Source organism: Antechinus flavipes, chromosome 4 (genome assembly GCF_016432865.1).
Source record: "Antechinus flavipes isolate AdamAnt ecotype Samford, QLD, Australia chromosome 4, AdamAnt_v2, whole genome shotgun sequence".
In the NCBI taxonomy this organism is placed as follows: Eukaryota; Metazoa; Chordata; class Mammalia; order Dasyuromorphia; family Dasyuridae; genus Antechinus; species Antechinus flavipes.
The window spans coordinates 435,214,441-435,228,159 of NC_067401.1; the positions used below are offsets into that span (position 1 = coordinate 435,214,441).

The window sequence follows — 13,719 nt, forward strand, 5'->3', positions numbered from 1 at the left end:
AAAAGGAGATGGGGATGAGGGGAATGGACAAGCACAATAACAAAGAGTTCCAGACACTCGGACGTGTTCACATATACCCAGACTCGGGGGTGAAGTGGTTCTCCTGCCCACACAGCTTTGCCAGCTCTCTGCCCCCCTCCCCTCCGCCCCCCTCCCCTTTCCTCCCCACTCCCCAGCCTTCTCTCTTTAACTGGCCGCATCCCCTGGGCAGAAGCACAATAGAGACTCCGCCCCTCCCTCTCGGCCCGGCCTCCCCCCCTTCTCCCTCCCTCCCTGTCTCCCTGCCCCCTTCCCTCCCTCCCTCTCGTAGCCCTCCACCTAAGCTGCAGCCCGACTTTAGCCGGCTTCAGAAGCCCGGGCTGCTTCAGTCGCTGCCGCTGCCCGGTCCCCGCCCCCAGCCCTGCAGCCTGAGCTGCCACCTCCTGGGTGGCATTAGGGGGTCCGCACCCTGCCTGTGCCTCCCCCCGCACCTCTCCTCAGCCGAGGGGCACAGCTTCCACCTGATCCCTCCCCCAGGCGGGCCCCTGCGCCTTTCTAGGATCCGGTGCGCTTCTCCATTCGGGACTCCTGCTTCTGCTGCTGTTGCTGCTGCTGCAATTGTGGACTGCTTTCGGAAGGCAGGAGATGCAGAAGGGCTCTAGGGCGCACCTTCCCGCTCCCCCGACCCGCACCTAACCCGAGAAGGCGCTTGGAACCGTTATTCCCCGCCTCCAGCCAACACACGGATCTCTCCTTAACCCCTTCTTAGCGTTCTCCCTCCCTTTGCCTCCCCCCACCCCTTCGCCAGGTCCCTCAGGTGCGCTGCTCCCATCTTCCGCCCCATCCCTCATGGCTAAGCAATTGATATTGGTCTGTTGGGTTGTATTGGCTGTGGCCCGGGGTCAAGAGTCCAGCCCTCCCCCTACAGGGTCCAGCGAGCCCCCAAATCTGCAGACCGAGGCACCCACGGAGGACGAAACCCTGCAAAACGAAGCGGACAACCAGGAGAACATTTTATCTCAGGTGAGACACTGCCCAACAGCCATCTTCTTTGCTTGTCCTCGGTGGAGATGGGACATTAAGAATTTGGGGGGTGCATGGAAGGGGGCATCTCAGGGGGTTTGTGAGGCAACTCTTGTTTCCCTAAGGAGTAAGGTGACGGGTTACTTCGGAGAGTTTTTATAAGAGATGTTTGGGGATATGGCTCATCCTGTATCCTGAAATCAGAAAGCTCTTTCAAGTTTGTTAGAGGAGAAGAGAGGGGGAGGGAAGTCCCACAGCATCCTGACATAGACAAAGAAATGTCTGTGGTTAAAACTATTTGAGAAATCCAGTCTTCTCTTGCCTTTAGTGACCGAGGTTTAGACAGGGGACCCAGGTGGCTGTGCTAGGAGACACAGGTCACCAGACTCCCAGAGGCAGCCAACAGTTGCTCGGAGTGAGAGACAGACAGGTCGAGGAGAGAAAACTATGAGAATGCAAAAAAGAAAAATAAAAAAGTACAGAGTGATCAAGAAGCTGATGATATGATTGACAAGCTGGACTCTGTGTGATGGAAAAACAGGTGGATACAGAATACATCCACAGACCACCCCAGTCTGTTTAAAATGTATGACAGCCAGGAAACAGGGGAATAAGTGACAGATGGACAAGCAGTGACAATCCTCGAGGGATTAATACTCCCTGAACCTTTCATGCTCAGCCAAACATTCATGATGATGTGTGGGAGGTGTTCTCTTTCAGGAGAGTGTTAGTGCAGATCTGGACCCCCTACCCCCATAACACTGACAGTGCTGGAGCCATAGAACCCTATTAGCTTTTCTCCCTACAAAGAACGTTGTTTTTTTTTTTTTAACTCCAGTTGGAAATTGATTGACCTTCCTATCCTTACTTGAGATAATGTAAGTGAATCTTAAAGCGCAAGATATGTGTCAGCTATTACTATTATCATTTGTGTATTACATATACTCCTCCACACACTTCTTTCCCTGAATCTTTCCACATAAATCTATGATGGTCTATCTAAAATTTTGAATACTTTCTCCCCACAACTTTTCCAAAATCCATACTCCTCCAATGGAAGGAATCCACTCAGCGCCTTAACGAAGAAATCTGTCAGATTCCAGGCAAGATTTCAGGGAAAGCTACAATTTACTGTCAGCCCGCAAAGACATGCAGCTTAAGTCATCTTGAACGAAAGCTCCATTTTCCACTGATCCATTCTGTATTTGACAACATCCCTAAACCAAATATTATTATTAGAAGAAACCTAATCTTCTTAAGGAAAACATTACAAGCCTTGTTCTACTCAGACAGTATGCCTCCTCCAACAACATTTCCACTTGACCCAGCAGAATGCCTGCTAGGGTAGCAGGTGATCGGTGGGATAGGTAGTTAAAATGAAAATCTTTTCCATTCCTGGAAAAGGTCATTGATTTGTGGATGTGAAGAAGACTTTGAAAAAGGGAAGATACTTAGACCAAACTTCTCTCTGGTTCTTCTCACATAGGTTCTGATTTGGTTAGCAATTGCCTGGGGACAAGGAATATTGAAAACATGCTATTAATGTTTTCTTTCCTTAGGAGATTTTCGGAGAGGAGCTCTCAAAAGGAAATGTTTCACATTGTAGGAGGAGTGAAACTCAGCAGTCTATTTTTGTAGTCTGAATTATGCATTCATGTGCATAGAAAAATCAAGAAAAATCAAGCCTTAACCAGGAGAAAGGAAGAAAGAAAAAAAAGAGGGGGGGAGGTGGGAGGGAGGGAAATAGAAAGGAAGAAAGAAAGAAAGAAAGAAAGAATAGGAAGGAAAGAAAGTATGGAAGAGAGGGAGGAAGCAAGGAAGGAAGGAAGGGAAGAGAGAAAGAAAGGGAGGGAGGAAAAGAGAAAGAAAGGGAAAGAGGAAAAGAGAGAGAGATTGTCAGCTTCCTCCTTCACCCCCTTACCTAAATCTTATCTTTAGCTGAAGGCAAAAGCTAGTAAATGGGTAGTGGGTTTCACTGATTCTTTTTTTTTTAAATGATGAAAGGCAAAGAATCCAGGGATAAACTTCTTTCCAAAAAAACCTGCAAGAGCAGAAATCTGAGAAGCTTCAAAGAAATGTCAGAGTCAGCATTTTATGTCACTGATCTATTTACTTCAAGTTGTCTGATGTCTGACTAGCTAATGGAGACATGCAAAGTTTTTAAAACCCATTGACAGTCTTTGAACTCTCTCTCTCTCTCTCTCTCTCTTTCTCTCTCTCTCTCTCTCTCTCTCTCTCTCTCTCTCTCTCTCTCTCTCTGCTTTCTGTTTGTCTCTGTCTCTGTCTCTGTCTCTGTCTCTGTCTCTCTCTTTCTTCCTCTCTCTCATTCTCCTTTTCCCCATCTCCTTCTCTCTTCCTCTCCTTTCTCTCTCTCCCCCTCTGTCCCTCTCTTCTCTTTCTCTTCTTTCATCTCTCTTCTTTTTTTTCTTCTCTCTTTTTCTTCTTCCTCTCTTTGCCCCTCTTTCCCTCTCTTTTCTTTCCCCTTTTTATCTCTCTTTCTCTCTCTTCTCTTTTTCTTTTTTATTCTCTTTCTTCTTCATTTCTCTCTCATTCTCTTCTTACTTCCCTCCCTCTTTTCTCTCTCCCTTATAGTTACTAGGAGACTATGACAAAGTAAAAGCTGTCACAGAAGGTTCAGATTGTCAGTGTAAGTGTGTGGTGAGACCTCTGGGCAGAGATGCCTGCCAAAGAATCAATGCAGGAACTTCACGAGCTGAAGATTTTTACACCGTGGAGACAATCACTTCCGGGCCAGCTTGCAAGTGTGCCTGTGTGGCTCCACCATCAGCCCTTAACCCTTGTGAGGGAGACTTCAGGCTGAAACAGCTGCGAGAGGCAGATGCCCATGATTTCAAGGTACGGTGCCATTGATTTAGAATCTTGGGGACTCTTAAAAGGCTTCTAGTCTAACTCCATTATTTTATAGATAAGGAAATGGAAGTACAGAAAAGAAAGAACTTGCACATAGCTAGGATCCAGATCCAGGCCCTCTGATTCCAAATTCTGCCTTCTTTCCCCTGCGCCATGATGTAGAAGATGTGAGCCCTTTCCTTCTGTCCCAGAATGGAACTTTTCATTTCTCTTGGAACACTCAGGGCTGATCAGGATATGCTGGGAATGGGGATGGAACAACAGAGATTGATGTTGGGAAGGCTATACAAGTCCAAATCTAGGCCACAAGAGCTAATTAGGAATTATAGTGAGTTTCTGAGAAAGAATTGTGCAAGATCAGAATTATCTGGAAATAACACTCTAAGTAGGATGGCTGAATGGAGAGAGAGGCAATTCCATTTTCAATGTTGTTGGCACCATTAGGGGTCAGAAGTAGGATGGTAGCAAAGATCTATGATTTTATTGTGTACTTAACTCTTTTTTTCCCCCTGAGGCAATTGAGGTTAAGTGACTTGTCCAGGGTCACACAGCTAGGAAGTATTAAGTATCTGAGACCAGATTTGAACTCAGGTCCTCCTGACTTCAGGGCTAGTGACATAACTCTTAATAAGGAAGCTCTTTACCTTGGTAGCTGTTAGGAACTTAAAACAATTTTCTGGTCTGCTGAGGCCAGGTCCCACAGGCAATGTGCCTGGGGCAGAGCTTGAGCCAGACTGAGATGGACTCTTTATCTCTTTTCTGCTAGGTTGCCCTTCTTTTACTTGAATTTCCCAAAGATCCATGATTTCATGACCAAGGGCATTCTCTTACACAGAGATCAGATCACCCCTTCTCCACACTTAGTGGACAGCCTGTGTGAGTTGTTTCAGGCAAAAAAAATTCAGGAGCTCGGGACTGGAAGCCATTCAGTTACCTGGTGACATCTCTTCAGACAGAAAGCTGGTTCTCAAATAACCCAAACACAGTCCACTATTCTTTTACATATTCCAGACCCATACACATCAGATAAGAGTGCTAACCTGGGTTCAAATCCTGCCTCAGTAATTTACTAGTTGTGTAACTGTGGACAAATCATTTACATCTTTCTGGTCCTTTCTGGTTGTTCATATGTATGTTCTATAGACATAGTTGTTGTGAGGATTAAATGCATCTAAATTTGGAAATCTTTGGAAATCTTTAAGCATTGTATAAATGCTAGGTATTATTATTGTTGTTATTATTATTATTACTATTATTATTTTTTTCCTTTTTAGATGTCTCAGAACCTACACTCTATGGGCCCCCACTATCCTTCAAAATCCTAGAATTATCTCTGAGTGATTGCTCCCTCTATCAATCACCACTCATATATTTTCAAAATCCTTCAAAACCCAGAGTCATTTCTATGCTACAAAGGAGGTATGACAGGATTTCAGGAGAGGATTATAGGATTTTGAAGTTCAAAAAACTTTAGAAATAATTTAGTCCAACTCCCTAACTTTACTGATGAGGAAGTTGAGGTCCAGAGAGGGAAAGTGACTTGTCCAAAATTATAATAAATGAAAACACTAATATTAATAACAAATCAAAACTAATAAACATACCTTTATTGTTAATTTACAATATAATATATAATAATCATAGTAAATCAAAATACAATCTGGATTTGAGCTTTGGTCTAGTGCTAAAGAGCCATCTAATCCAACCCTGTTATTGTATGGCTGAAAAAAACTAAAGTATAAGGAGATTAAGCAAACATCAGAGGCAATATTGAAACCCAGGCTCTATCACTTAAAAGTCAATATCATTTCTACCTTCTATCATATGTTATATTTGTGAAACCATAATTAAGTCTAACCGGATTGAGAAAAGCTCTCTGTAAAGGACAAATGCCTAGTTTAATGGTTAAGTGCTTGATAAACACTCCAGAGACATATCCCTTCTTTGAAAGCCTGTTCCTTATAGTACTTTGGATTACTCATTTTAGCCTAGCTAGATTTCTGGTCTCCTTTTCTAGAATGGGTTCCATAATCATGTCTTAATCTTTTGTGGACTGATTTGAAAGGATTGGATTTCTAGTAACTCCAGAGGTAGTGATACTGTTCCTCTCCACTGGTGCTCAAGGATGATTTGTTGATTGATGATATAATCCTTCATGAGTCACAAAGGAAGGGATCTGTTACTACCCATAAAGATGAAGACCACAGAGATTTGATTTGTAAATTGCTTCCAGATCCTATTACCCCAAAGATCTCTGAGTTCTTGACCAGAGAGAAGAATGAAGAAATAGGAACCGAACCCTGGTTGGGCTGCTCTTTGCAAGAAGGAGAAATCATAAGATGAAGAAGCAGCACAGTTTTATCTGTTTTGAGCACAATGGCTGTTGGTTCCAAGGTATAAGAGGTCCCATATTTCAGTGATACCCAATGAGGTTAGAAAACTCTTGAGCATTACCTTGTACCTGAGAGAGTTCCCAAGTTTGGCCCAGGATTTTAAACTCTATTTCCCTTTGAATATCTGTTTGTTCTAAGTATATAAACTTATATAAGTTCATCCCTGCATTTAAAATGTACTCTTAGGAAATGGTATTAGGACCATGCCATTATTATTAGGCATTTTAAATAAACTCTGGTGTCATAATGATTCCAGCCCTCATTCTGAATAGAGGCATCCTAATGGGAAGGAGGAAAGGTTCCTCTCCATATGGCAATCCATGTGTCCCTAAGATGTTCAGCCCATGAGGACCAGAAAAGAGCTGAGAATAAGTAGGGAGAAGAACATTTCCTTAAATTCTATGTTTATTATGCTATCCCCAGGATGATTCTTCCATGGGGTGCAATTTAGCAGTTATTTGAATTTTATTTCCATAGATTTATACTTGGAAAGAACCTCAAGGTCATGTATTCCCACCCTAACATTTATAACATTTCCAATAAATACTCTTTCTGGCTAAACTTTAAGTCTTCCAATTATGGGAAATTCACTACCCTTCCTCCCCCTCCCCCCCAAGACAGCTTGTTCTATTTTTGGACAGTTCTAATTGTTAGGAAGTTTTTCCTTATGTCAAACTGGGTTCTATCTCCCCCATAACTCTCACTTATTGGTCTCTGTTCCATTTTCTGGCCTAAGCAGAAGAAATCTAAATTGTCTTTGATAGGATAACTTTGCAAACACATCAAGCCTGATGTAATATGTGTTACCTCTTTCTGCAGAAACCCACATTGTGAATGTTCCATCTGTAGCAAGGAACTCAGAAACCTCTTCTACCAGATCTGAACTTAGATGAAAGGGAGGATGTTAAAGAATCTAGAAGGGGAGAAACTACATATCATCAGGTTTCTTCATTTGGGTTAGTATAGCCAGCTATGCAAAGGGCCAGCAGACTATAGAACTTAAAACTGTAAATGACTTTAGAAATCATCTCAGCAAACCCCTTAATTTTGTAGAAAAGAAGACATAGGTTAAAAGTAGTTCACACAAGGTCACACAGATGGTAGGAAAGAGAACAAAGGCTGATGACGAAAGATGGACAAAATTATGTGACTACATCCACTACAAATTTATGATACATAACCACAGTTGGTCCCTCATTGCTGCTAGGCAACCTTACTATACTTCCTTTATCAACTCACTGTCTCACTCTCCACCAAGACTCTTCCAAAACTCTTCATCCCTTCTCAATTCTTCCCTAGCTCCCCCTCTCCCCACTTTTTCAGCTGAAGACATGTGCTCAAATTTTCAGAGGCCATATGCTATAAACAACCTCTTTTCAACTCCTGTTACTCATATGTCTCCTGCCACTTTCTCTTCCTTGTTTCTGTGTCTCCTCTCTGTCTTACATGATGAAAGAACTTTACTCCTTACCAAGGCTAACCTCTCTACCTGTTCAATGAGTCCATTCTAGCCCATCTTCTTTAACAGCTTGCCCCCTGTGTCATCCCCACTCTTGACTTATTTTCCATCTCTCTCTGTCTGCTAACTCAATCCCTACTGCCTACAAACATGCCCATCTCTAGCCCAACCTGAAAAACCCTCACTTGCTCCTTTCTTCCCTCTAGCTATCATCTCTTCTGCCCTTTGTAGCTAAACTCCTTGAAAAGGCCACCTACAATAGGTTCTTTCTCCTTCCATTTGCCTAATTCCTTTACAATCCAGTTTTTGACCTTAACATTCCACTGAAATTGTTTTCTCTAAAGAAAAGGGATCTTTTAGTGGCCAGGACCAATGGCCCTTTCTCAAGTCTCATTCTCCTCAACTTTTCTGCAGCTCTTGACAATATTGGTTACCTTCTACTGGATATTCTTTTCTCCTTGGGTTTTTTGGATTCTGCTCTCTCCTGGTTCTTCTCTTACTTATCTTCAATCTCTTTGCTGAATCCTCATCCAGATCACACCTTCTAACCATGTGTATCTCCCATAATTTTATCCTAAGTCCTTTTCCCTTCTCCCTCTGTGCTATATAACTTAGTGATCTCACCAGTTTCCATGGATTTAGTCACCCTTTCTATGCTGATGATTCTCAAATCTATCTTTATTGCCCCAATCTCTCTGCTGACCTCCAATCTCACGATTTCAACTGCCTTTCAGACACCTCAAACTGGATGCCCAGTAAGACATCTTAACCTCAACATGATCTGACATCATGATCTTTCCCCTTAAGCCTCACCCTTTTTTCCTTCCTTATTCCTCTCAAGGGTACTACTATCCTCTTAAGCTCAAAATCTAGGCATTATTCCCAATTTCTCATTATCTCTCTCTCCCTTATACGAATGCCTATTGATTCACCTTTGCAACAGTTCTCAAATATGCCCCTTCCTCTCTTTTGACATTGTCACTACCCTGGTATAGGCCTTTATCTTTCTCTTCTACCTACCATCCCTTCCCAGTCTTCTTATTCCTTATTCTCCACAACGTACTCTTGGCTCTAGTGACATTGATCTCCTGGCTGGTCCATGAACAAAACATTCCACCTCCCAACTTCTGGGCATTTTCTCTAGTTGTCTCCCATTCTGGAATGTGTTCCCTTCTCCTTTCTGATTACTGACCTTCCTAAGTCCTAACCAATATCCCATGTGCTATAGGAAGTCTTTTTTCTTTTTTGGCTGAGGCAATTGGGGTTAAGTGACTTGCCCAGGGTTGCACAGCTAAGAAATGTTAAGTGTATGAGACCAGATTTGAACTCAAGTCCTCCTGACTTCAGGACTGGTGCCACTGTGCCACCTAGCTGCCCCAAGAAGTCTTTTTCAACTTAATTTTAGTGCCTTCCTTCTGTTGATTATTTCCTATTTGTCTTGTATCTAGTTGGTTTATACTTATTTACTAATTTGTTATTTCTTCCATTAGATTGCAAGCTCCTTGAAGATAGGAATTACCTTTTGCCTTTTTTTTTTAGCCCTAGTGCTTAACCCAATAATTTTATATATATATATATATGTATGTATATATATATATATACACACACACATATATATGTATGTATATGTATATGTATATAGTAGGTGCTTAATAAACATTGAGTGAATGGTTGACAGATCTATAATTCATTCTTCTTGAACCTTCAGGAGAAAATGAAACTGATTGCTTTAGAAGCACTTTTTTTTGAAATTGTGTATTAAGTGTACATAAAATATTATAGAGGAGATTTCTTGATCTTGGAAGCTCCATTCATTCCTACAATAAAAAGGATCATAGAGCTAAAGAAGAGAACTTGGAGACCACTTAGTACAGCATAAACCACTCATTTTATAAGTGAGGAGATTAAAATCCCACAGACATTAAATGACTTGCTCAAAGTCACTTTTACAGCCAGGAAAAAACAGAGACAGGATTGAAACATGGATTACCAAATGTAAGACTTTTTCCATTATACCACAATATTTATTGAATAGTTTTGATGTATGAGGAATGGTGGGGGATACAATAGGATTAGACACACTGACCTCATGGAACTTACCACATTGCTGGCCTTGTGTCATTTGAGAATCATAAAAGTCAATCTTTTATTTAATGTCTGTCATAAGCTGGAGAGCTTAACACAGTAACATTGTTGTTCTGGCCCATTTCCTTGACTTCATGGAGACTGAGTATGCATAGGGCTTGGCTTTCTCGTCAGGACTATGTATATTCTGCTTTTCTTCAAAGTGTTGGGAACTTCCCACTCAGGGAACTGTACACTTGGCCTCCAAAGTATTCTTGTGAATGGAAAGAAGCTCGTTCTTGGTGGTACAGTTATTATAAGCCTTCATTCTTTTTAACTCAACTTTTTTCTTTTAAATAGTATTTTTTAATAGTAACTTCTTTTTTCCAGTTGCATGCAAAGACAATTTTTAACATTTAGTTTTTATAAAACTTTGAGTGCCAAATTCTCTCCCTCCCTTTCCCTAAGATGGTAAGCCACTCAATATCTATCTATGTGCAATCATGTAAAACATATTTCCATATTGTGAAAGAAGAACAAAAGAAAAGAAAACATGGGGAAAAAAAGTTAAAATAGTATGTTTCAATCTGTATTAGTTCTTTCTCTGGGTGTGTATAGTACTTTTCATCATGAATCCTTTGTAATTGTCTTGGATCACTGTATTGCTGAGAAGAGCTAAGTCATTCATAGTTGATCATCATACAATGTTGCTGTTACTGTATACAATGTCTAACTCAACTTCAATTTGTTCCACAGCTTTCTACCATCATAGACATGCTGGAAGGGGCTTTCTATGGCCTGGATCTTTTAAAACTTCACTCAGTCACCACAAAATTGATGGGACGTGTGCAGAAACTGGAGGAGGTAAGAGGAATTCTGGCTTTCCTGTCTGCTACTTCTGAGCGGGGATTGGCTGGAATTGCCTTTCCCTTCAATTATGGGAGAGAAACAATGTCACACCTCATATCCTAGCTGACGAGTTCTCATATTCTTGCTAATGGTAAGAGGGAGATCTGGGAATTAAAATTAAATTTATTAGAATTAATTAAATTTAAATTAGAACTTAATTTAAGAATTAAATTAAAGAAGAATTAAAAGAATTAAATTAAAAATAATTAGAAGAATTAAAAAAAAAAAAAACAGAACTATGATTTCATCAGTTTAGGGAATCCCTTGCGTGAAACTCCCTTGACCAGCAAAGATGGGTCCCTTGTCTTCAACTAAGGGAGTTGTCTAGAGCACTGAAATGGTGAGTGATTTGTCCAGAGTCACCATGGAGGAACTTGAATCCAGATCTTCTGGCTGAAGACTGTCTCTCTATTTGCTATGCCACAGTTTCTCTCCATGAAAAATTATTGATAGCAATAGTTTACATGATATATTGAGTTTTCAGCAAAATGCCCCTGGGAAGGGAGGTAGGATGGCTATTTTTATTCCTATTTTACAAATGAAGAAACTGAGGCACCAAATGTGGACTACAGTAACACAGATATTAAATTACAGAGGTGGGTTCTGAATCTTTTGCTTTCTTTCGAGGTGGAGAGAGAATACGAAGGAACCAATTTGGGGTTAAGTGAGTTGCCCAGCATATTAAATATTTAAGGCTAGATTTGAACTCAGGTCTTTATAACTTCAGGACTAGTGCTCTATTCACTGAGCACACCTTGCTGCTCCAAGGTTTCTTGATATTAATTGTGTGTGTGTGTGTGTGTGTTTTCTATTACATTAAGCTGTCCTCATAACTGAAAACAAACAATAAACCAAAAATCACTCATATCATATTGGATAGAAAGAAACAAGAATTCATTAAGCACTACCATGTGACAAACGCTTTGCTAATCCCTTTACAAATGTTATCTCATTTGGGCCTTAGAGTAAGGAGGTAGGTTGTATTATTATCTCCATTTTACAGTTAAGAAAGCTAAGGCAGACAGATATTAAAAGTAACTTGCCCAGAAAACAGTATTTGAGGAGGGATTCGAACTTCTGACTCTAAGCCCAGTGCTCTATTCACTATGCTACCCAGATTCCTCTGATAGTGGGCCAGGTATAACATTTTATTGTACAAAGATAGATAAAGCATTTGAATTAATTTAGCTGAACATGCAGGACAGAGGGAAGCATGGCTATTCATAGATAATTAATAGATAATTATAAAAGTTTACTTTTCTTTATCACTTTAAGGTTTACAAATAGATTTTAGCTCTGACAAAAATTCAGTGAGTGTTGCTATTCCCATTTTACAGATGACCAAATTAAGGATCAGGGAATCATGAGAATCAGGTACAATGTTTCCATGTCCCCATTCTCAGCAATGTAAACTGAATCTCTAAAATGAGGTTGAACTTCAAGATTTCTAGGTCCCTTCCCACTTTGGATTTGTGATCTCCAAGTCATGTAGCAATAGCATTGGGTCCAATGTTGGCTAGCCTTCATCAGATAAATCTCACAGAAAGAACACTAGCCTGGGTGGAAAGGGCGCTTGGGTATTTTCTTCCATTATTAGTGAACTGTGTGATCTTAAGAAAATTATTTTACCTCTGACTATTATTTTCCTTATCTGGAAAACTGTTAAGAATGGCCCACATATTTTTCAGAATTACTGGAAGGATTAAAAATGAACCATCTGATAGAAAAGAATCATACTTTGTTAGATAAATATTTATTCATGCACTTCAGTGAGTTTCCCAAGGCTCTGGGATTCTTGTCTACATCTTTCAATAAATCCTCCAGTTCTTTTGACCTTTGCCACAGATTCTTTGGCCAGAGAAATGAGGTCTTAAATATGATGGTGAAGCATTCTGAGTTCAAAGAAATGGGGCGGGGGAGGAGGTTATAGCATATCCCTTTACTAAGAAATAGTTTCAGCCTAATTTCACTGGTTCCTTTACCAACTTACCCTTGCACTTGGCTCTTCATTACAAAAGCACTGTTTTCTGAATTTCATTGTTTGTATTAAGGGTCTGTTTTCAAATCCAAGGGGCCTAAATGACTGATGGATAGACTTAGAGTCCTAGCTACACATTATGGATTGAACATGAGCATGAGCAGCAGAATGCTGCCCCCAACTCATGCCCTTTCCTTACCTATCTGCATTTATTTTCTAGAAGTGCCACCCAAAGAACACCAGATTCTTCCATGAACTTCTTGTCCTTCTCTCTAATGCTACTGCAAACAGAGATGATTGAATTTTGGGGGGGTTGGGGGTGAGGTAGCCACATCAATCTATTCCCAATGAGCCTGAGACCAGCCACCCACTTTACACATTGGTTATTGAATGAATATTTAGATAGCAAGAGTTTCTTGACAGTCTACCATCTGGAACTGGATTGAAACCAGTGGCCCAGCTCCCCTTGGCCAGCCTCCTGAGCTGCCCAAATTCCCACTTCCTCTTTAAAGGAGTATTATATTACTGTATGGGCAACAAGACAAAAGCCACTGCTTATTCATTGTCTTTTTGGCTTTTATCATGATAGAAACAGACCACTTTCTTTTTTTCCACTTAGCATAAGACCCACCTCCCAAGCTGGTTTGAGTGTAGTTTTAATGGGGTCATGGTCATTGGTTCAATCTCTGAATGGGTAATAACTAGAAGGAGAGTTAGAGACAGCATAAAAACATGGGATTCAGAATCCAAGGGTAGAGATTTGAAAGCCAGCTCTTCTACTTCCTGGTTGTGTGACTGTGAACAAATTATTTTTTCCTCTCTGAGCCTCAATTTCCTCATTTGTAGAATGAGAGGGTAGAGATAGATCATCCCTAAAGTGCCTTCTAATTATAAATCCCAAGTTAATAATGAATTTAGCTGTGTTGCAAAGAAATAGTATTCCTATTATTGGCTGATTCTTTAATCAATTTGTGCTCTTAGCCACTATGGGGACCAGGAGAGAGAGAATAGAAGGAAGCGTGTAAATCTATCTCTGTGATATT

The 13,719-nt window shown here is 40.7% G+C and overlaps 1 protein-coding gene across 2 annotated transcripts in view; it reads left to right on the forward strand.

The window, feature by feature from the left end:
* The first annotated feature begins 287 nt into the window (after positions 1–287).
* OLFML2B (olfactomedin like 2B) overlaps positions 288–13,719 on the forward strand; it is a 57,437-nt gene continuing 44,005 nt past the window's right edge. The window contains exons 1-3 of one of the 2 annotated variants that reach the window (XM_051999151.1): positions 288–1,002; positions 3,595–3,858; positions 10,546–10,653. In XM_051999151.1, the coding sequence (XP_051855111.1) occupies positions 829–1,002; positions 3,595–3,858; positions 10,546–10,653 (546 nt within the window). In that variant the 5' untranslated portion in view covers positions 288–828. The remainder of the gene's footprint in view (positions 1,003–3,594; positions 3,859–10,545; positions 10,654–13,719) is intronic. The other variant, XM_051999152.1, reaches the window with a different exon arrangement.